The following is a 24769-nucleotide window of genomic DNA, read 5'->3' as shown; positions in this document are numbered from 1 at the left end:
CAGGACCGCCAAAGTCGTAATAAGGCCAAAAGTACACTTGCATACACAATACTTTCGTTTCACAAAACTGTAAATTCCCATGATGGTCGCAACCTTACTGTATTTTTATGGACTTTCTTTGCAATTTTGGAAACTCATTATTCAAAATACCTAAATTTTAGCATTTTCCACTGCCTAATTGGAAAACCAAATCTTTATCCCTCAGGTCCTGGCAGCAGAAGTATACTGTGAGTGGTAAACATCTTGTTCGAGCCCAAGGAGATTATAAGAATTTTGAAGAGGGAGACGAGCACGTTTTCCAGATCTACTTTTGTCAGTTTTGTCCTAAGCATATATGTGTTCTCTCATCCTGTCAAAATAGGTGAAGAAGTTCAATGTTTGCATATTCACCACTGAGGCCCTCAAGTATCCACTTGAGCATCTACTATGAGTGATCCTGTCTATGCCATTGCAGCACAAGGACATGCAAATCCTGGCGAAATTGTTTTCCTGAAAATGGCCAAGAATTCTGGAATTAACTGCTAAAATCGGTGTAGTATCACAGATTCCATATTCCATAGGAAGAAGTGGCAATATTCTAGTAATTTCTCAACATGTTATTACTGATCACTGCAAGTAAAACATAAGTTAATTTACAGATGTGGGAATGTAGTATGCCACATGATCATGATGAGGGCTTGCAGGCCTCATTCAGAAGTGCGGTGTACTACCAATTTAAGCGCCAAGTGGGCTTTGTACGGAAATAAGCATTGCAAGGAGTGTGCAAATTTTGCAAAGTACATTTGGTATTTCCCTGCAGTAATCTTTCCAGGTGAAAACTGTCCAAATTTGCAGGCAGAAAAAAATCCACGGTAATAAATTTTGCAGCTCAGAACAAATTTAAACATGTGGAATTACTGGATATCCCTCATTGCGAGCTGCATAACTCATAATGGAAATGTAATACAACAGAAAGGAATAACTGCACCACATAATACTAAGCATGCTGCAGACTTCTTGAATTTAGAGTTTTTGGTGTCTTAAAAGAACAATTAATCTCAGAAAAAATGCATTTATCATCTTATTTCTGTTTAGGAGTGCAATTATGTCTACTCCATAAATCGAGGCAAGTAACTAGGTTTTCTCTGACTTTGAGAAGTTATTTAAAAGTGGTACTTCACCTAGATTTAAATGGTTTTAATTAGGTTTAAACAGTGGCCTTCATTACATGAGCTGCGGGAGTGTCTGTGTCCAAATTGAAATTTTGTGCACCAAATTTCACAAATTCTTGACAGTTTTCACCAGGTAAAACCTAAAAAAATGTGCCTGGCAAAACATAATATTCCGAGTTTTGCAGCTTAAAAATTGAGGAAACGGGTGATATTGCCACATTCTACCATATGTTGTACTACAGAACCTGGAGCTTGGGGAGGGATAATACTGTAATGAGGAAAAACTGAAGCCTGCAGTGCAGAATCAGAATTCCCTCAGCCAGTACTACCTCCAGTATAGCCATAATTCTTGAACCAATCGCCATTTTTTTTAATAAGTAGGCCTGGGTATGATTGACAGTATATAGATCATCTGTTACAACGTAAGAAAAATATCCCAGATAGGTTATTAGTACAAATTAAGATGTTTAAGAAACTCACTTTGACAAACTCCTCCCAGACTTTCACAGGTTGTCGGTTCTGGTGACGTAGTAGGCATTTGAAACGTACCTAGAGAAGAAGAACACGGTTTGTCAGAGGTGTAAAATGCACCCTGGAATGCTAAGTGTTAAGTCATGTGAAAGCAAGAAAGCAAAACAGAAACAGCAAGAATGTGGTCAGTGCTCTTATTGCTGTGTGTGTGTCTGCTGATCCAGTGCTTAATTTGTAAACAAATAAGTGCCAGGGCTCTCATCAGGACACCAGTGCAACATGCACCAAACATTGCCCCAGCCATGCTGCCAATACCAGTAACAACTACTAAACATCACACTTCTGCAAGTGTGACAATTATAACTAATCCAGGCCCCAAATGTCTAAGAATGGCTTGGGTGGCAGGTAATAGTCATTTTTAATGTTTATTGAATTAATAATTGACTGATGTTGTTGTCATCTCAGACAGTGCCACCTTGTGTCAGACCATCACAATCGTTGGTGTTGACAACTAAGTGCCGGTAGGCACAGGAATCCACCAGGTCAAATTAAGCACTGGCTGATCCACAGTGACAAGAAACATAATGCTGCACTGACAGGCGGCTCTCAGAGAGTCGCGTTTGATGAGCAATCAGCTCTCTGCTCTCACTATGACAGCAGAGAGCATAGCTTTGGGCAAGGACGGCGATGTGGAAGGGTGGCAGAAAGCCAGATAGGAATGTTTTTTATGGGTGACGGGAGGGAATACACAAAGAGCTAGGGTGGCAGGGCGAATGGTTTAGAATGTTGTATTTGGGTGGAGGCAGGGTGGCAGGATTTTGGATAACTTTATTAACGATTGAACGGGTAGGAACAATGCCTTATGTTATGGGTGGTTGGGTGCAGGCCCACTGCCATTATATGGCTACCCATGATCCCTCTACTCTAGCACGGCAGGGCGGGGGAGGGGGGCAGTCAGGCATAACATAAAATTGTAGGCCAAAAATGTGAATAAAAGGCCTATTTTTCAACCTGGGATTCTGAGTTACATCATCAAAAACTATACATTTTCTTTCGTTTTCTATTTGGTGTCACTCAAAATCCCTCAGTGAAAAACATCCTTGTTATTCACAATTAGTCATCTATGTTTCCCAAAGGGCGAATTCTTTTTGTTTTTTTAATCAGGAAAAGTTGCAGGAAATTTGGTAGTTCAGATGTGTTTTTAATCATAGTTGGCAGCTTAACCTCTCCAGCATCAAGGAAAACAGTGAACTCCCAGTGGCTTACAGAGAGGACGTTTTTCAACAGCAGTATTTCTACGTGGAGGTGGGAAAAATCTCGTGGAGTGGACACCGTTGGCCATATCCCGAATGTCTGCGCTGGGGCAGAGCTGTGAGCCTGAGGCTGACGTTTCTCCCATGAAAGAGCACACATTTGGAGAATCCTCTGAGTTAGACCATCACTGCTCAATGTTTCTGAGGTGTGCTGTCTGTTGCACTAACTCAAAGAATTTCTGCGTTGAGTGTATGCACTGTTAGAAAGTGCAATGTGTTAAAACCAGCTGTACTGCTATGTCATTCACCAGTTCATGTGTTAATGATTGCCACCATAAAGAGAAGTTCTACCTCGGTGCGAGCTAAAATGATGCCACAATATGCCAGTTTACTTTGGCGCAATGTCTCACACAATGTTCAATACCGAATTTACTCAAGTTGCCTATGATGAAGCAAGCATTGAACCACGGGCAATATTGAAAAACGTTCTTATGAATTTCAAGCTTATACACGGTATAATTGACAATTTACACCTATGCAAAAATTGGATTGCCTACCTCCTTTGCAAGAATCGAAACCTCATGTCTGTGATTTATGTGTGTAAAGACGAGCCCTTAATTGTGACGATACAAAACACAAAAGCAACCCTACTCATTAAGAATCACGGCAATTAAATAATTGCAATAAACGCAGTGGTCTTTTCAGAATAATACATGTAATGTTTTGTGTTGTTTGGTTTCTTCTTCACATGGGATGCTATGCACCATGCGTATTAGTATTGTCAAATACAGTTTATTGTTCTTTTCGCCACTACCAGTGTTGGACTACTTTGTGTTGCTTTCCCTGTCTACATCCTTCAAACAGTCTCATCACGTGATTGTGCTTATTTATACATCAAGTGCACACTTATTATTCCGATAGGACCACTGTTTCTTTTTAATTACTCAATTGTGATTAGCCAGCTCCTTTTGCTGTTTCCCTGCTCATTTGCAGCTCGGTGTAACTTTGAATCACCCCCGCTGCCAGGTACCCGCTCTCCCTTCCCGTCTCTGCTAAAGCCCCGGCCACCCCGGGACCTACTTAATGCAGGCCCCTGCACGACCGCATTGAGAAGGCACATTTGCTCCTGTTTGCCCCTTGCCAGATCCTGTTGCCAGTGCCAGCTCCTCGTTGCTGTTTCCCTGCTCATTTACAGCTCAATGCTGCCAGAAATTTCCGCCACTGCCAGGTTCCTGCTCTCCTGTTCCCGCCTCTGCTGAATGCGCCCACCCTTAGGCTTCCTTAATGCAGGCTGCTGCGTAACCCCATTGAGAAGGCACCTGGGCTTCTGCCTCCCTGTTGCCAGCTCCCATTGCCAGCATCAGCTACTTTCTGCTGTTTCCCTGCTCATTTCAGCTCATTCCTGCCTTGAATCACCACTGTTGACAGGTTCCCATTCTCCTGTTCCCACCTCTGCTGAAGCCCCACCCACCCCAGAACCTACTTAATGTCTACGCTGGTCCGTGCCTGCACTGTGCCCAGAGCAGGAACCCTGGCCCCCACACCATCCGATGTAAGATCACAGTCGCAGCCGACACCTGAGCCAATGAACTCCACCTCTACTCTGCCACCTTCCTCCACTGCCTCAATACCACACGCCGGCTTTCGTGCTACTACCATGCATCTCCCTGCACCATGGTAGGACCTTTTACCTGTGCCCACTGCACTTTCCACTGCGACACCTCTCATGCCTACACAACTGCCACCAAGCAACCAACACACGTCACCAAGCAACCGACGTTCAACATCACCACCATCCCACACCATCTGTCTACTATGCTGCTTATCGTCCGCTTACTCAGGAAACGCTCCACAGAATTCAGAGACCTCCCAAATAGGAATGCACCTGACCTTCTCTTTCTGACCAAAACTTGGCCAACCTGAACATCGCCGTAGCCATCCCGCCCACCTACAAAATCATACACCAAGACCGAACCCACAAACCTGGCGGACGACTCACAATCATCCACAAAAACATGACTGATGGCATCACCTCCACGGACTCAGTCTCCAACCTCATGAAACACTTACACTTCAAAATACAAAGAGACAACACCATCCTAAAGGAAACCCTTGCCTACTGTTTCACAGGCCTCCAAGGGGAATTCTTCAACCACATTGTGGACTTCATCACTCCTCTCTCCATCAGATCAGCCAACTACATCATCCTCTGGGACCTCAAATTCCACCTGGGAGACTATACAGACCTCAACTCCACAGCCCTCCTCAAAAGCCTCAGCAATTTCGGACACACCCAGCTAGTCCATGGACCAACCCACACAGCAGGCCATACCATCGACCCAATCTTCTACTCAAAAAACGTCATCATCACTACCGATCTGACTATGTAGTGGTCTGACCATGTGGTCTGATCATGTGAGATCACTACATAGTCCACTTCAGGATAACAGCCCACCGGGTCACTCCTCCCCCCAAAAAATAAAGCACCATCATGACACTGGGGTAAAGTATCCGAAGAAGAATGGACCAAAGCCCTAAAGGAACAACCCCCACACCGGAAACCCAGATGTTGACACGAAGATCTTCAATGACTGGATCACAAATTGTGCCATTCACACCGCACCACCAGAAACAACACCAAGAACAACAAACGACCCAACTGGTATACGAAACGACCACAGGGATTTTGAACACCACTGCAAACAACTTTAAAGAAAATGGAGAGTCAGCAAAAAATGCCACCACAAGATTCACATACAAAGTCATCCTTAACCTCTAGCACAAACAGAGGATTCCAAGAAAAAATCCCTAGCTCTTAGACTCAAAACAAGCTCAAACAGATGCAAAGAATTCCTAACCATCGTCAAGAAGTTCTCCAATCTTGAAGCAGCTAACAACGACATCACCCCATTCCAAATAGTGAGGAAGTTTGCCAAGATCTATTCAACCCTCAGCCCACTGATCCGAACTCCCCGATCGGCTGGACTCTGCCACCATTGCCAAACAGAAGATCAACAACTGGAAGCCCCTCTCGAACAAGAACACCACTACCCTGATAAAAGCCTTACACTCAGGAGCCCTTTCTGCCCCCTATCCTCACTTCATCTACAAATTAGAAAGCACCATCATCTGCCCTGCTCTGACCACAATCATCAACACCTCCTTAACCATTGCAATCTTCCAGGCAAACTGGAAAAATGCAGAAGTCACTGCCCTGTTGAAGAAGTCATCAGATGACCCCAACACCCTCAGCAACTATAGACTCATCTCACTCTTACCATTCCCAGCCAAAGTCATGGAGACAACCATCAACATTCAACTTTGGAGTGCCACCAACTCAACAGATCTCAATCTGGTTTCAGCACCAATCACAGCACTAAAACAGCCCTTATTGTGGCCACCGATGACATCAAAAGCACTTTCGACCAAGGAGAAACAACTGCTCTCCTCCTCCTCCACATCACCACAGACTTTGACACCATCTCCCACAACACACTCATCAGAAAGCTTCATCTCCTGGGCATCCATGGTCCAGCATTAAGTGGAAATCCTCATTACTCATGGAAAGAGCACAACAAGTGAGACTACCACCCTACACCTCAGATCCCAAAACTCTAATCTGTGGATTCTCTCAAGACTTGCCCCTCAGCCCAGTGCTCTTTAGTGTCTACATGGCACCCCTCACAGACATCGTCAGATCGCACAGCATCAGCATTGTTTCACACTCCGACGACACACAGCTCATCGTCTCTCTAACGGACAGATACAGAGCCGCCAAAACCAACTTACCCAACTGCATGAGCAAGGTCACGTCATGAATCAGGGACAACTGCCTCCAGCTCAACACAGACAAAACCGAAGTCCTGATTTTCTAGAACAACCACCACTCCCCCTGGGATGCCTCATGGTGGCCCCCATCCACCAGAAATTACTATGCTAAGAACCTCGGGATCATCCTAGACACCAACCTCACCATGAATAACCAGATCAACATTCTTTCTCTTCATCATGCGTCCTCATCCTGTGATTGCTATGCAAGTATGCAAGACTTTCATAGAGATCCCTATGAACCCCAGATGAACGGTCACCCAGGCTCTAACACAAGCAGACTCGACTACGGAAACTGAATCTACGTCAGAATCCCAGTTCACATTTTACGTCGACTCTTACCACCCAGAATGCAGCTGCCAGACTGATCTTGGGCATCCCACAAAAACCCCGCATCTCACCAAACCTCAACACACTCCACTAGCTCCCAGTTCAGGAAAGATGCAAATTCAAGCTGCTCACGCATGCATACAAAGCTCTCAACAAAATTGGGCAAACACAGCCTCAACTTCTACCAACCCACCAGACACCTTGGGTTGGCCTCCAAGGTTAACCAATGAACCTCTGGCATCAAGAAGACCAGATGCGGAGGACGATACTTCTCACACATCGCAGCCAAAGCCTGGAATGACCTCCCGCAACAACTCAGAACCGCTCCTCCCCAATGGTCTTTCAAAAGAAGCTCAAGACCTGGCTCTTCCAGAAAAGACAGGCATGATTCAATCCTTCAACCTTCTTGGACCCTCGCCCTGCTCAGCACCTAGATGCCCTCGCGGGTAATTAGCCGCACTCTACAAGTCCACATAACATTAGCAGATGCACAGATTACATTTTTTCACTAGACATTTTATGACAATGCGATACAAATAAAACACAATAACATTTGACATCAAATTCTCAGGTAGCCAATGAAAACGTGCACATCCAGGATCATTACAACAGAAGGCATAATTCAGACATGCAGATGCACCTCTGTGAGAAGTGGTGCACAAACCAAATGTTGCACAGGTGCACGTTGCTTGTGATATGCCTTTTCCTAGAAGTGAATTTTTTCATGAAATTCTGCGGTGCTAGGCTACCACAAATAAAGAACTAAATCAAACAAGTATTGCTTTTCTACCTTAAATGTTTATAATTCTCCCGTTTAAAGTCCTCTATCTATTCAAGAATCCACTTCTTATGGATACACATGCATTGAGAAACATGTCTACTTAACCTCCCTCTCTCGTTTCCCCTTCCTAATAATACCCCTCCTCTCTATGCCACCCCAGGCATCCCTCCTCCCCTCTCAAAGCAACAGCAATACCAGAGTTTGTCAGACTGACAGGAAAAGGAAAGTAGCCATTAGCATATGTAATCCGTCTTACAATAACTGATATATGTATCCTATATTCATTTTTCAAAATATGATTACCAATGTAGTATGGACTAGATGTTTTTTAAATTATTTTTGTGATGTCTAGTTTTTCTAAATAGTTCTTTGCAGTTATTGAAATTTCAATGTTATGCTTTACTGCTCTATCTATATGATTTTATTTAAAGGTTTTGATGAGTACTAGCTCTCTAGAGCCTCTGAGCACTGTACAACATAGAAAGTAATAGCTATGCAATCAAAATGTTTAAAGACTTCTGTACTAGTAAACATCAGAAGGCTATTCTCACATAATGTTAAAAGGTAAAACCCTGAAACAATAAAACAGCAAAGAACATGTAATCAAAAACAAGAAGCTGACAATAGGGAACATAAACCAGTCAATGGGAATCATAATATGGCTGTCACTTAACAGGAGTGGTGTTGATTGTCCACCGTTTTAAGAGTGGACATTCTGATATATTTTTTTCCTGTTCATTATTGATAGGAAAAGGCTGGCAATCCCCAAACAGCAAAAACATAAAGAAAGGTAATTTTAAAGCCATAGGAGAAAACTCAGAGTGTCTCTTTAAAAAAAAATCAACAAACTTTCAGCTTTGGGAGTTTGATATTGAAGTAGAAAAACGTTCGCTGAGAGGCCTTGTAAAACATGATGGCTTCTTCAGTAAACTTCCAGTTCCTTCAGAGGTTCAGCTGTGACTGAGGCTCCTCTGAAAGTACAGAGATCTCTGCCAGCCAGACAGAGTACTTTAAATATGGTGCACTGTATGTCTGCCAGGACAGCAGAGTTCATACCTCCACTGCTCCAGTGAAATGCAGTACATCTGGCCAAACAATAAATAACCGCCTAAGGCTCTAATTTAGAGTAGGTTGGTATTGAAAATCCTCTGAAGGAAAGGCTACATCTTGTAGCAAACCCACCAATGTTCAGTCCTCCAAAGGAAGAACTAAATCTAGAGATAAATTCAACAATGGAAAATTCTATGATGGAAAGACTAAGGTTCTAATTTATATTTTGGCGACAAGAAATTCCGTAACAAATGTGACGAATATCCGATCCACCTTATTACAATTGCAATAGTATATAATTGCTTTGAGTCTAAGAGCTAGGGATTTTTTCTTGGCATCCTCTGTTTGTGCTGTTTGTGCTAGAGGTTAAGGATGACTTTGTACGTGAATCTTGCGGTGGCATTTTTTGCTGAGTCTCCATTTTCTTTAGAGTAGTTTGCAGTGGTGTTCAAAATCCCTGTGGTCGTTTCGTATACCAGTTGTGACGAATATCCGATCCACCTTATTACAATTGCAATAGTATATAATTAGGGCTCCCGGTTTTATGGTTTTGATTTTTTTAACATTTCTGCCTGTGTTTATCCATATTTATTTTTTTGTAAATTTTATCTGTATTTTTCCATCTTTATTTTGGGTTTTGTGGAGAAATGAAGCTGAAATTAGTAGATTTCTACATTTATTTTACCAATGCTTGCCAGGTTTCAATGCTGTGAACACCTGCAGAAGAGAAATCAATGCACCTATATGAAAATATCCAAATTTCAGTGTCAACCTTGTGCATATCTACTGTTTTTAAATACGTTATGCTAAAATTCCTTTCTTTTTTAACCCCCTTACCTATCAATCCACACACCTGTGATGAGCCTGTCAGTCGTGGCAGACAATATTTAGAATTACTCATAAAAAAACCAATTTCCGTTCTTATCCAAATTTTAACAATAAATAAAGACAAGAAAACAAATGTTTTCTGTCTGTATTTATCTGTACAAATCTGTAAAAACGGAAAACAGGGAGCCTTAGATATAATGCACTAGTAATACGGCGAGCAGGATATTTGTCACATTTGTGACGTAGTATCCTGTCAGCCGAAATATAAATCAGACTCAAAATGTGAATGGAAAGACAACAAGGGACAATCCTACAAAGGAAGGGATAATTCTGGGGCAAATCCTTCAATAGAAATCCTTCAAAAGAAGGACTAAATCTAAAGGGAAACCACCAACTGAATTTTCTCCACCATAAGGGGCAGTAATTCCACTGGTGGATTCTCATATCGATTTAGCACCTCTTTCAGAAATCGCCATCCAACTCTAAATAACCCCCTTTGACTACTTGTTGCTGTAATGCTTACTTCCAAACGTTATGCTTGTATACCAGAATATTAATATTGCCCTACCACAGTACTGCAGCAAAAATATTAATGGCCCAATTATTGAGAAGGTAAGTATCTATATCTAAAATAAGCTCTACTATTCTTAACTTCTCAAATATAACCCTTCAAAATTAATAGATATCGTCAAGACACATATATGAGGCTTTAAGTTTAGTAAACCTTCACTTACTTTGCCGATACTTTGGCTGTCAATAATTTTGCTACTATATTCTGGCAGCATATTACAAAATTGATATTGTAGTATGATACCAACAGGCCAATGAAATAATAGGTGATAATGACACCTAAAACACATTTCTTGGTTGGATTTTCAAGATACTGCTTAGTGGATTCACAGAAAGACCATCCATGGGTTTGCTGGCATGGAAACGCTTTTCTTTTATAATTTCAGTTCTACCTGTAACTTACAATAGGGGTCTCCAACTCCGGACCCAAGTCTCCTTCTCTGTAATGGATCTTTGCCACCATTTTAGAATAGAGCATCAATAGAAAAAATCTCAATAGACATCATCAATTTAGTCATTTAGTTCAGTCAATGATGAGAGTTTTGGATCAGTTTGAAAACCTTTATTTATCGATAAGAGTTTAGAATTTGTTTTGTCTTCTTATTCAAATAAGTAAATCAGATTAATCTGTTTACAGAAATATCAAGACAAGTCATAGTTAGAATCAATCAAGTAAATGACTGCATGTTCTATAAAGGATATTAATCCCTATTCTACACTAAATGGATTTTAACTTTCCAGAACCCATAAAGAGTCCTTTTAGAAAAGACCAAGATTTAAAGGAACTTTGAAATAGAATCAGATTGAAGCCAAACTCCTCAAGAAGAGTAGTTCCAGAAGCTTAGCCGAGTCTCTTCTTTCACATTAGCATCAGCAAACAGTCGCAGTAACAACTGTTCAAAATTAAGCTAAGAAAACAGCCACAATCGTAGCCATAACCTTCAAAGAAATAGACACCCAAAAAGTAGTAGGCAACAGAAATCACTGTCAGCAGTAGCTCACAGCGAATGGGGTAAAAAGTGTTAAGAGAAATGGAATGGCTGCAGAAGAATGGCCTGGACCAGATTGCCCTAATTCTAACTAGGAACAAGTATTACAAAACACAAAACATATGTAACAATCCATAGTGGTGTCAGGTTATCCTAAGCCAATGAGGAAGTATCATCCAATGGTCTGCTGCTTCTTCCTTCACTCCCACGGTAGACGCACAAAGTTGGCAAGGTGCTATCTACAAGTCTCAACTTAATTGCTAAACATTCATGAGTGTTAGCTTCACTCTGAGTTCCTATGAAAACCCTGCAGTCTAAACTGTTAGCTATTCAGTATTCCACTTAACAATGAACTATTCTCAATGCAGAAACATTTTAGCTGTCACCTAAGTGATTAAGTCGTGAGATTCATGCCTTCATATAAGCATTATTGTTTTCATACACTACTCAATAGTCATCATTGTGAATACATGGGAGCTAAATATGATGAGAAAATGTAGCTTAGGAAAAGAAGAAAAATATTTTATAGTCGGCATATTCTACAGAGACATTACATTTAAGAAAGTCAATTGTGAATCATTTATATATTAATATTGCATAGTTCAGCATTTCCTAAAAACATTAACTGAAAGAAAGAAAGATGGAAGAGGCCTAGTCTGGCCTAGTAGTGTAATTACAATAGAAATGAGTGCTTACTGCAAAAATCAAGCTACATGTTAATTTTGCACATGGGAGAAAAGGCACATTTTCCTATGCTTAATTTTATTAAGCATTTTCGTGTGAATGTCTAGTATAAATTATGGCATTTATTTAAGCTAAATGAGTCTACTCTATAAAGTTCAAGCAAGTTCTCGGGATGAGAAGAATCAATTCAAGAGGTACATCTTGAATTGTCCCATTTATATTTCCTAAAGAAATCCACTGTGCTCGGTCCTGGGGTCCATGGAGCTGCTGTTCATTATTTCCACTGGAGTGGGCGACAGCAGCAGCTAAGCTGCCAGCACATGAATTAATAACCAGATGCCATATGTCTTCTGTCCTTTCAGATTGGCTGTGCAGAATGTGGCAATAAATAAGGACCCAATTCATTTAAGATGCGCTGACAACGTGCTGCGAAGTGCTGACGGAATCTCTTGCGGCACATCTTGAAAAACGCCCTCAGGAGCCTATCGAAAAAAATGCACAGACCGAAATGTAGTCCCCAAACAACTGTCAGAAAACCTGCAAATGAAAAAAACTGCAAATGCCATCCAGTAAGCACCAAAGAAGATAGTAGCCAAACAAAGCACGCACAGCGCCAGGGTTCCAGAGTTTTTGTCAAAAGCAAAACAAACGTATCAATTGCTAAAGATGCCAGCCGTCTCCAGGGCTCATGATAGCCTCTGTGAAACCGCCCCACCTGGTGTGATTGTTAACATTTTTTGTTTTCACTGTTTCAGGGCATTTTTGTGAACATTTTGAGGTTTGGTGATGGTTTGTGAATTACAACGAATGCCAAAACATTAACAATATCTCATGAGTCTTGGTTTTTCTTTGCAGCCTTTTCTCCTCTGTTTCTTGGCATGCACAAGTGAAATTCCACAAACCAGAAATATTTTACTACCGCATTCCGAGACACAAAAAAAAAAATTGCCCAGGACCAAAGGTCTCATCCTCAGAGGAACATCATTACATGCTCCCGCTAAATGTTAGTCCAAGAGGATAAGCCATTTATGAACGCAACATATTACAATGGCACTCACTTAGCACAATCAACCACTCTGACGTAGGTGCTGTGCATGCCTTGCAGCACCAGCCACACAACATCTTCAAACATGACCATGAAAGGTAATTGAAAAATAAGGCAAAAGTCTGTTCAGGAAAATGGAAACTGGGATTTGTTTTTCTGTGGTCAGTAGTCACCAGGGAAGTGGTGAGTTGGATTTGGTCTCATTGGACAGAAGACTCCACTAATGAAAGGCAACCAGTCTTGCAGGTAAGCAATAATTCTATTTACCAGTATGCTGAGAATATGCTTCTTCACTTGATGGTCTTCTCGCCTACAGACATTGTCACTTCAAACAACACCAACACTGCATTCAGATCTGAAATGTCCAGAACCCACCTAAGCTCAGCAGAATATCTGTTATTTGACAAGAACAAGAACCAATGACTAGTCCAAACCTGGCTCAATGACATTAGCCTGGCTTGAGTAAAATCTCAACTTTCACACAACGCCAAGTCTCTAGGATTCACTTGATTTACCCTGGACCCGAACCTCACTCTCAAAATCACATTGTGAAGAATACAAAGATGGCCTCTTAACATATTTCTCTTCTAATGAAAGTGAAACCTATCCTCATCAGAAAGATACCCTCACATCTGGATGGTGGCAATACCCTGCTCTACGACCTCTCAGCCTCCACACCGACCTCCCTCATGAGCATCATTTACACTGGCGGACATCTCATTCAGGGCCTGAAGAAATATGACCTTATCACACCCATGGCTATTGAAATTCCCTAGTTCCTCTTGCTGGCCTTAACCATCTTAAAAACCAGTTGCATCATTGACAAAGCGGTCACCAGAAGCACCTCCACCTACATGGCTGATAAGCTCACCATCTCCAGTAGCTCTCTGAACACCTGCAGCCAGTACACCATTGACTGAATACAAAGAAGTGCAAATCATTGAGAAAAAAAAGGCAACATGCCTTTTCGATTTAGGTTTCCCAGAGGGAGAACAACATCTCTGTGTCCATCAGGACCACTCCAATCTTGCTCGAATTTATAAAACAGCTACAAATGCACCCATGTAAAGAACAACATATCATGATGCACTAACAGTCTTTTTATGGTGACATGGCCTGGCTATCCTTCCAGTCTCTCATTTACTGTATCTTTGCCTTTGACACCGTACAACTCTCTGCTGCCTTTTGGCTAGGTTAGCCCTATGCAAATACCACACACGTATGCGTACATAATGGGTAGGAGGAGTAAAAAGAGGTAATGTTAAAAGTAATTGCTGGGAAAAGAGGTGATGTACCATAAACTTTTCATTGGAGCTCTTCTGATTGTCAAAAATGAATTAACTAATATGACAAGTACTTTTAACAGAGTGAACAAAGTTATAACTCTCTCTAGTTAGATGCATTCCTTACAAAGTGTGTGGCCTCATTGCTTAGGAAGCCTTTTAGGCTCATCACCTGTACATTTTTCCTATCATTCTTTTGACAATTTCACCCTTGAGTTAGGTCAATCCAACTACAAAATAAAAAAGCGGGTGGCAACCATGGCAATATAGCAAGGATGTTCTTGGCCTCCTGTTTTGGAAATGGAACATGGGACACAAGTACAAGAGGGGAAGGATGATTGGTAGATAAATGCAAGAGGGAACAAAGGCACACAAATGAGTGAAAGGAGAGAGACACAAGTTGGATAGAAGAGGTACATAAAATATGAGAGAGGAGCCTGCAAGGGGTTAGAGTACATATCAGGGTGCAATAAAGGATTATAGTGGGATGAAGTACCTGCCAGCTGGGAGAGGAGCTATATAGACGATTTCAGACATACGATGACAGAATGCTGAATGAGATATGGGAGTGATGTCCAGGCCAGATAAGAGAGGAGAGTGTAGCACAAGAAGCAGGAGAGATTGGAATAGGCACATGATGGCCGAGGAATTAGATTGAGTAATACGGACAAGAGAAGGGATCAAGGTATACTACTGATGAGAGACTCAACCAAAGCACAGAGTGGATTAGCAAGGGAACCCAGGGAGGATGACATTTATGAGAAGTATTCAAGGCACAATGTGGGTGAGAGTCAGGAGTGAGGAACAAGATGGATTAGAGAGAGGAGGTAGGCATGCGTTGAACAGCGGAGAAGAGAGAGGTACAGGTTGGATGAGATAGGACTGAAGTGTAAGATGTTGCTAAATAAAACCAGGGCACATAAAAATGGAGAAAGGAGACCAAGGCACAAGATGGATGGCAAAAGGGGTTCACATGAAAGGTCGAATGTGAGGTGGATGCAAGAATGAAAAACAAAACATATTGGATGAGAGAGGGAAGCATGACATAAGTTAGATCTAAAAGTGAGTAAAGTGAAAGACAATGAGAGTGTGAACTGAGGCTCACAGTGCATGAGAAAGGGTCTTGAAACATAATATGAAAAAGTAAGTGTGCCTCTAGGTGTTTGGAAAAGGGAAAATGGCACAAGTTGGAACAGCGAAAAGTTTGAAAATTTATGTTAACAACAATAGAGTTCAGGAAGTAGGTTTTAAATCAATCTGAAGAAAATATTTATTGAGCTTTGGTAAAAGGTAAGAGATACATTTTCATAATTATTTGGGAATTCTATTCATGAATAATTCAATATAAAAAAACAAAATGACAAGATAACCCTTCCTTTGTCACAAAACTAAGGAGTCCATACCAAACTCTACACAACGGATGGGCGGAGGTAAAGAATCAAAAGGGATTAGTGTTTGGAAAAGGTTGCAAAATCAACCATCAAGAGTACGTTTACTAAAAGAATTGCCAGAGTACCACAGAGTTTTAGTCAATTTTGTCATTCATTGGCAACTGGGCATGAATTCCTGATCCCTAGTTCAGGACATAAACCTGTATTTTTCCTGGGTGAAAATCTGGACTAAACAGAAACGGTTGTAGTCTGGAATATCAGGCATGGAATATCAGTTTACCGGAATATCATTGACAACATTTTTAGGACCAGGTATTGAGGAGGCAAGTGCATATCGGTAAATTTAGATTTAGTCTTCTTAACTCTGCATCCATGTAGCTTGAATTTATATATATATATATTGTCAAGGTACCTTTACGTTGAGTTAAGTAAAGTAAACCAAATTATTTTATTGTTTTTCAAAACAAAGTAAAATAAGAAATGATTATGTGCCAAACTAATGGGCAGAATCCTCCTGGGTAGGTTAGAACAATAGGTGGAGGAATAACATATTCTTACCGACACACAATGATGGTTTTGGAGTGATATAGGAATGATAGAATAATGTGTTAACTTACATCTGTTAATTAACAAATACACGGTTGCAAAGGAGAGACACGTGCACCTATGCTTTGCAGACCTGAGTAGTGTATTTGATCTGGTAAACCGTACTAAATTATGGGAAATACTTGTGGACATGGGTGCCCCACAGGGTATTATGAACTTCCAGTCCCAATGGTACTCTCACCTCACTGCGCTGGTGTGTTACGGTCCAAAGGGGGAATGCACAGAAAGTTTTAAGGTTGCCCGGGGGATTAGACAAGGTTGTGTCCTGATGCTGCCATAGTTAGATCTTGCTCTGTCCCCATTTCATTATATGCGGATGATGCAGTCCGCCTATCTAGAACAGCCAATGGGCTGCAGTTCTTGATTGATAACTTTGTTCGTTTCATGGAAAACAAAGACATGAAAGTCAATTTTAAGAAATCCGTTACCATGGTGACTGGAAAAGGAAGAGCAAAAATGAGGATACACCATATAAAGGGGGAGAGATTAGCTGAGACCAAATGTTTTCATACCTGGGAATTCAGATTACTGCATCAGGGTGTTGGCAAAGCCAATTAAATATCTCTAAAAATGAAATTCCTGAGAGCTTTAGAATCCATCTTTAGGTTTGCGGGTAAAATAGGCCGGAAACCAATCAAGGAGATACTGATATTGTATAAAAGTAAATGCTTCCCAAGCGCTGGTTACGGCGCTGCCCTCTTGAGGTGAACTAACTGCGCCCCATTGCAAACTCTTGAGAACCTGTTCTTGGCTCAACTGCTGGCCGTCCCAAAAACGAGTTCAACATACATAACACACAAGGAATTGTAAGGTCTTTTCTTAGAGGACGACCTACAAATTGGACCCATCCTTTTGTGGCATAATATATGGAGTAAAGTAGGGAAAGAGTTTACTAAGGCGATAATATTAGACTGCCTTATGTTAGGTTCTTTTTTTTTTTTGATAAATCTGTTTTTATTGTTTTGAAGAGTTTACATCTTGTAGACAGGCAACATTCATCATATAACATCGACCATACCGTAAAGTATTAGGTAACAGCGGATGGGCATGACCGTGGACCAGTGCAAAACCAACATACCGATCAATGACAGTAATGGCTTAGTGACAAGTTGAACCTAGATAGGATAAATGACTTCATGCATTAGTGACATAGGTCCAGTAGTATGGTGTACAGAGTCTACGCAGAGACCTCAGGATACATGCATGCACAGATGTTAGAAAAAGAACATTAAAAAAAGGGGGGGGGCAAAACTCAAGAAAACCCCCGATAACCAAGAACAGCAGCATAGTCCGACTTTTGAGTGTGTATTCCGCATTGTGTCCCCACTGCTTCTGCCGCCCCCACCCCCCAATTCCCTGTAGGCGGACACCACCATTCAGAGAGCACAGCATTACCCATCCTGAGCGTCAGATAGTACATGGGTATTTACGTGGCGAGCAACTGACCCTTGGTGGCTTAGTCAGCATTACCCAGGAGAGCTCCTCCCCCATGTTCAGGATGCCCCTCTGTGTTGTCTCCCCTGATCCGTGTCAAGGCCTGTAAGAGACCCTCCCATTGTGTCGCAATAGGCGTCTTCCGGAGTCCCAGCGTTTCCTCTCTCAGGAGAGCTATTCCCTCTGCCTTGGCCCACGCCAGGAGCGAATACTTCCACACCCGTATGTGCGGCGGGTCTGGCGCCTTCCAACGTTTAGTGAGTAGACGTTTAGCCACCACCAGTCCCAGGTCAAGAAAGCGGGAGGCAACATTCGTGGACGGCGTTCTGCGGAAAAGGTGCAGCAGGAAAACGGGCTATTCAAAAGGTATGGTACGGCACATGCACGTGTGTAGCGCCTCTCGAATTGCCCCCCAGTAGAGGTGTAGACCGTATCTGTGCGTTGAAAGTACCTGTTGATCGTTTTGGGTGTAAGGTATGCTCTGTGGAGTATAAACAGCTGTATTTGGCGGAATCTCATATTTCTGGGTATGCGTGTTGGACTCTGTAGCATCTTACCCCGTTCCTCTAGTGGCCGCGCCAGATGTTTCCCATTTGCGGCGTAGTGGTTCCAGGCTTATCGCTGCGTGTGTGCGTAGGGATGCCGCAAACCACCAAATCAAGTGCCTGCCTCGCCCCATAACATAGAGATACTGTATGGTAAGGTGTTGGCTCGGTTCCTCCTTCATGTCCCCCCAACTAGAGGTTAATGTCGCAATCAGTGAGCGGTGCCTGAGGAATTGCCCAGATGGCAGCCCCACCTCGTCAACCAGGGATTCATACGTCATGAGGCTGCCGTCCCGGTAGAGGTCTCCCAGGGTCTGTATGTTCGCTTCGTGCCACTGCCTTATGTTAGGTTCTCTGAAGAAAATAAAATGATTTCTTATATAGAGAGCCACCTAAGAAAAGTGGACCATGCCATCAGAGCCAAGGTCACAGATGAAGTCCTAAAATACTCCAAAACAGATGTGAAATCTAAACTCAGGGGAAAGAGAGAAAAGAAGAGAGACACCCATGAGAGTAAAAAACCCACGGTGTGTAGATATCTATTTTATTTATTTATTTTATTTTTGGATTTCTAAAGCGCGTAGCTACCCGAGGGCGTCCCAGCGCTGATACTCGCCTGCCAGATCCAGGAAGGGGGATAAAAGGGGAGTGGGCAGAGTGTATTGGGTCCTGTAAAGATGGGCCTGCAAAATTATTTGACAATTGTCAAGAATAGACAACACAGGTTTTACCTCACCAGGTTACGCTTAGGAATATTGCACTTAAGGTTTGCCTTTTTTAAAACTGGGGTATGGACTGACAATTTCTCAAAATGTCCATGTGATGGCAGAACCAGTCAAAGCACAATGCATTTTAGTTTACAGCTTTTATAAGGACCTTAGGAAATGTTTTTTTAAAGCTGATTTTCAAAACTGGCAACTATGGGCCAGATGTATCAAGTGTATTTCCGTTCGCAAACGGGCCGCTTCGTAGAATCAGCCCGTTTGCGACCGGGAACAAGCCTTTTGGGATGTATCATTCCAAAAGGCAATCGCAAAATAGGGAATCACAATTTTTGCGATTCTCTAAAGGCAATGGAGGAAGCACTTTTTAAATTGCAGCCCTGCTTTAAGGAATTGCAATTTACCACCAACTTCAAGCTGGTGGTAAATTGCAAATCCTTCGAAAAATGCACAATTTTGCATTTTTCTAAGTGCCATGTGGCGCACATACATGCCCTTAGGGCATGTATGTGCGCCACATGTGCACACATGCATATTTCAGGGGGCATCAGGGTGGCCTTTTGGCCCCCTTGCACCCTTGAAATTGCAATTTGCGAGTACCTATTAGGTATGCAATTCCCAGTGAGGAATGAATGGGAAGCCATTCTTTATTTGCGAGTCGCAAATGAGGATATGTAGGAATCGCAATTTTTTTTGCGATTCCTACATGGATAAGGAATTGTGATTCCTAAAATGCAATTTTTTAAAAATCGCAATGAAGGATTCAAAATTCCTAATTTTGATGCATGTGGCCCTATATTTACTACTAGGCAGGGGCGTAACACAGGCCCCTGCACTCCCCGCAGTGCGGGGGACCCCCACGTCCAGGGCCTCCGGATAAAATGCGGAGTGGGGGCCCCTCTGTGTACATTGCAGGGGTGCCCCTTAAACTTTCGTTACGCTACTGCTACTAGGATGCTTTTATTATTTATGTGCCTTGGAAAACGGGTATATTTGTCTATCAATCATAGGATTTATTACATCTGCTCTTGGAAGAAGGAAAAACTTTGCACACCTGGAAGCCTTAACTTATGAGGCTACAGTATACATTTATAACCCATTGTTTTGCTTGAATATTATGAACTTTTATTGATTGATCAAATTGCATTAAATGAGCATCGATGGGACTTGGGGATTGTGACCATTAACAATGTTGGACTGCTATATAGGTCCTGGCCAGCCTCCAAGAGATGGACAACATGCTGTTACATCACAATTGTTACAGGCTGTTGACTTGGGGAACGGGCATTCAGACATCAGTTTTGTATAACTTTTAATTTATTCATTGATTGCAATGTTTTTATAGTATACTTTTATGGTTTTATTCTTATAAACCGAATAAAGTTTGAATTGATTGACTGATTGATTGAAATGATTATGTAGTGAAGAAGGAATTCTGAGGGAGGGAGAAAAAGAATATAGACAAGTCATTGTAAACCATCACAAACCATACTGGGTATTACAGTTTTTAATACTTCAGCAATGATGTAGCAAATCTATGTAGAGTTGATCATCTGGGTACAGGAGCAGTTATCAAATTGACTCTCTTAATATCTCCTAGTCTACTGCTGCCTTTGTATCTGTCATAACTCTGAGCTTATGTATTTCCTCTGTCCATGGGCATCCACAAGGCGTGGGGGGGGGGGGGGCGACAATGGGGTTGCTTGCCCCCCTTGGATCTTGGATTTTTCACTTGCCCTTTAAAGAAAAATCAAGATCACGCTGACAGTATAATGCGGGCAGCGCGATCTTGAACTTTTTTAATTATACCCCCCATTCCCAAAAAGTTCTGGGGACGCCCATGCCTCTGTCACTGTACCTTCTCAGCAGTACTACATTTGTTCGTTGGTAGATCTGATGCTTGCAAACAGAGAATTGTGATTTTACGAACAACAAGCCACAAACGCAAATGAAACATTAATATTTCATCCTACATTTATTAGGGTTAATCTGCAACCCAAATATGCAATGTTCTAAGAGGTTCACAACTATATTACCCACAATTCCCTGTGTCATTTGGATCACTTCTTTCAAGTATTCATCAATCACCGGACATGGCCACATCATATGAATCAAGGATGGTGACAGAGTGCACACCAATTCATTCGAGTTTCGAAATCAGTCAAGTTTATCATTTTTTTCATTTTTAAGCGTGCTAGCCCGGAAACGTGGACTGCCCAGCCACGTAGCAGAAAGATCACTGAAGAAAGTGGGGCGGATTACCCACCCCACACCGGACGCACAGCCTTCAAGTGTATGACAAAAATGCCAAATTGTTCAAGTTCATCCCAAATGTTTATTTCTGGGTAAATCATTCAATATATTCTGTTATTCTTAATGCACATGTTGGACACACTATGTACAACTTTAAATCCTTAATGCTATAGACATGCCATAACGAGCCTTTTTCTGTAGCATGGACAATTGCATAGGTACTCCTCGATTAGATAATTTGCATCACCCAATGCATTTCGTGCCTTCCTGGCACTTCGTCAGGGGTTCTCTACAATATTAAGAAACATAACTGTTAGGTTACAAATTACCCTTTGTTTATCAAATTGTGCAACTAAAAAACGGTGTGTCAAGTAAACGTGTTCATAACTTAATGCTCACCCCGTAATCAACGTTTTGCCCACTGGAATACATGATAATTGATGTCGCTAGCTAAATGCCCCATCTTTCCCTTTACGCTCCCCTTCAACTAATCCCCGAAGTGCTCCTAACTTCAGTAATCCCAACACATTTTCCACTAAACTCCCTTGCTAATGCGGTAACCACCCTTCCACGAGCTCATACCTCGAGTGCGTTAATGCCTGTTTCCTCTCGTTTCAATACGTGTGCTAGATGTTCCCCTACCGCCTGCCTTTAATAACTTCCTGTGAGGGTTAATCTGCAACCCAAATATGCAATGTTCTAAGAGGTTCACAACTATATTACCCACAATTCCCTGTGTCATTTGGATCACTTCTTTCAAGTGTTCATCAATCACCGGACATGGCCACATCATATGAATAAAACCTTGCTTTAATTATGTGGCATCTGGCAAATGATTCCTCCTTGGAAAGGAAAATCTTTGAGGCACCAATGGGGACAAAGCACCCCTGTGTTTAAGATGCCCAAGTTTAAACCGGGCTTGGTTTTACTCTATTTGATAGAGGGGCAGGCTGATTAAAGAAATAATGTAAAACATCATTGGATGGGGATGAACCCACATATAAAACAGTGATGTAGAAGACCCATATTGAAGAACATTGCCACAGCACTGATTATAGCTACTAAACGCAGATAAATCGTTTTTTTAACTACCCAAAAATATTTTTGAAGTCTGATGTGGTCAATTTATCACCTATAACTCCCTGTTGTTTGGAGAAAATAGAATATAATGCGCCTGTGAAGTTCTTCTGCCCCACAGGATAATTATGAGTGATTTACTAAAATACACATTATAGAGTTTATTAGGAGTCACAAATTAGCTACTAAATTCCTTTTAACAACAATTGGCGTAGATCTGAGGTTAGCTAAGTTCCTGAAGCGTGTGCTAATGATAAGTACTATGAATAATACACATTGATATATTGCAACCCATTAATGCCATGATTGCATGGCTAGATCATAAACTGGCTAACTAGTATTTGAAATTCAATGGATTAGTTAGTAGTCTGCCTTTTTTGGAACTTATTTTATGGATTGGCCGAGAAATGAAGGTTGACTGTTGGAGCGGGGAGGGATCATATTTTAACGTTTGGGCATACCTGGCACACTAAGGGCGAAAAAGCAAAAGACACACAGATAATGGACAGAATGCTGAGCAAATCAAAAATTCACCCCCAGTCAAGAGATCTGGGTTAAATCCATTGTTCTTTTGCTCAGCGATCCACCTCAGTTCAGACCAAAGCAATATGCAAATCAGTCTTGACCCTGTGCCTCATGGAAACATTCCAGCCCGAACTGCCAAGCCAGGTCCCTCCTGGACCGAAAACAAGCATCCTGGGACCAGTTTCAGGGCATCACCGCTCATCAACCAGAGTTGCTTGAATCCAGTGGAATAGTGAGCCCGGGTTCCACGTCTTGGCATACCCGGCGCACTTCGGCAAGAAAGCAAAAGACACACAGATGGTGAACGGAATGCAGAGCAAATCAAACATTCACCCCCAGTCACTGCGTAGCACTTAGGAAAGATGAAGGCAGCTTTCATCCAGGAATGTCAGATACATGGGACTCTATGATATAGGAAATGAGAGATTGCAACCTAGAAAAGAACCAGTGCATGTTAGTGGGACTTTGGTGCAAGTACTGTAGCATCATAGAAGATGCATGTCACTTTATTTGTAATGCTCAGAATATAAAAAGCAATTAATTACAATAGACTGAAATGGCAGAGAATGCACATTTAACTTCTTCTGGGATGCTTATTACGTAGGGTGATCAGACGTCCCGGATTTCCCCGGACAGTCCCGGTTTTTGGAGAAGTGTCCTGGTGTCCCAACACTTTTCTCAAAATTGAAGAAATGTCCCGGTTTTTGGGTAGTGCCTGGGTGATTTAAAGAAATGTTCCGGTTTTTAAGGACGGGTCGGGGGAACCTGCACGTTAATCACAGTGCAGGCTCACATTTCAACCGGCCTTCTTAGAAACAGGGACAGAAGTTGAATTCTTAAAACTCTCCTGCTGTGCTGCTTCACCTCATTTGAGCTGCACAGCAGGATTTAATGAGGTTTGAATCAGGGCTGCAAAGGCTATAGGGCAAGGCCACGTCCACCAGCAGCCGGACCCTGAAGCTCAACGCAGAACGGGCGGTCAAGTAATATCAAAATATATATATTTTTAAAGAACATATATATATATATCCAAGCAAACTCCTGCTCCACATGGAAGAAGGCCGCACACGAGGAAAGCAAGGTTATGAGGCATTTATTACTTCATAGGGTCTCCTCCGACCTGACAAGCCAGAGAGACGCGTTTTGGCTGTCACAGCAGCCTTCTTCAATATATATATATATCCAAACAACATATATATATATGTATATAAGAAGCCTTGAGACCTATTAGGACATTTGGTCCTATTTCTATGTCTGTGCCTGTCCCAGTTTTTCATTCTGAAAATCTGGTCACCCTATTATTACATAAAGTGCTTCAACTAAGGCATTCTGTAGTGGGTTAAACTTGTATTTTCTTGAAGAGGAACCAATGAAAGCGTTTTAAATGTTTTATGGCTCTTAAAGTGGAATCAATTATAGTTGACAAAAATAAGTTGAATGAAAGAGAAGACCGGTGCACAAGTCATAGGAGAGAAGAGACCATGGTGCAATCCACGGTGCAAAACGGATGATAGAAGGGAGCTAGGGACAAGCCGGGTAGGGGCCAAGCTGGATGGAAAAGGAGAGTAATACATAAGATGAAGGAGAGAGAGTGGGCCCTGTCACATGGATGAGTGAGCAGACCAACAGATTAGTGGAAAGAGATAGTGTGGTCGAGGGGTTGACCAGAAGCATAAGTACACAATGTGCATGAGTGAATGAACAGAGACACCAGACTGATGAGAGCTCAGGTCAAGGTGCAATATATGTGTGAGAGAGAAGGGCTAGGGACAAGTAGGATAAAAGAGTGAACCATAGCACATTTGAATGACGAAAACAAGTGAGTCAGAAAATGTAGAAGAACGGAAAGTGAGAAACAAGAGGATGAGTGAGGAAAATGTTTCAAACAGTTGCTCAGAAATGAGACAGAGGTACAATAAGAACAATAAATTGGAACCCGATACAAGAGATATG

At 41.9% G+C, this 24769-nt stretch overlaps 1 protein-coding gene across 3 annotated transcripts in view; it reads right to left on the bottom strand.

Annotated features, from left to right (window-relative positions):
- The window catches only part of ADGRG6 (adhesion G protein-coupled receptor G6), a 621002-nt gene that overhangs the window by 224346 nt on the left and 371887 nt on the right, over positions 1–24769 (bottom strand). For all 3 annotated transcript variants that reach the window (XM_085611657.1, XM_085611655.1, XM_085611656.1), the window contains exon 5: positions 1632–1700. In XM_085611657.1, the coding sequence (XP_085467783.1) occupies positions 1632–1700 (69 nt within the window). The remainder of the gene's footprint in view (positions 1–1631; positions 1701–24769) is intronic.

Source organism: Triturus cristatus, chromosome 6 (assembly GCF_964204655.1).
Source record: "Triturus cristatus chromosome 6, aTriCri1.1, whole genome shotgun sequence".
In the NCBI taxonomy this organism is placed as follows: Eukaryota; Metazoa; Chordata; class Amphibia; order Caudata; family Salamandridae; genus Triturus; species Triturus cristatus.
Note: the sequence above shows the minus strand (reverse complement) of the source record. Positions and strands in the feature narration are given on the sequence as shown.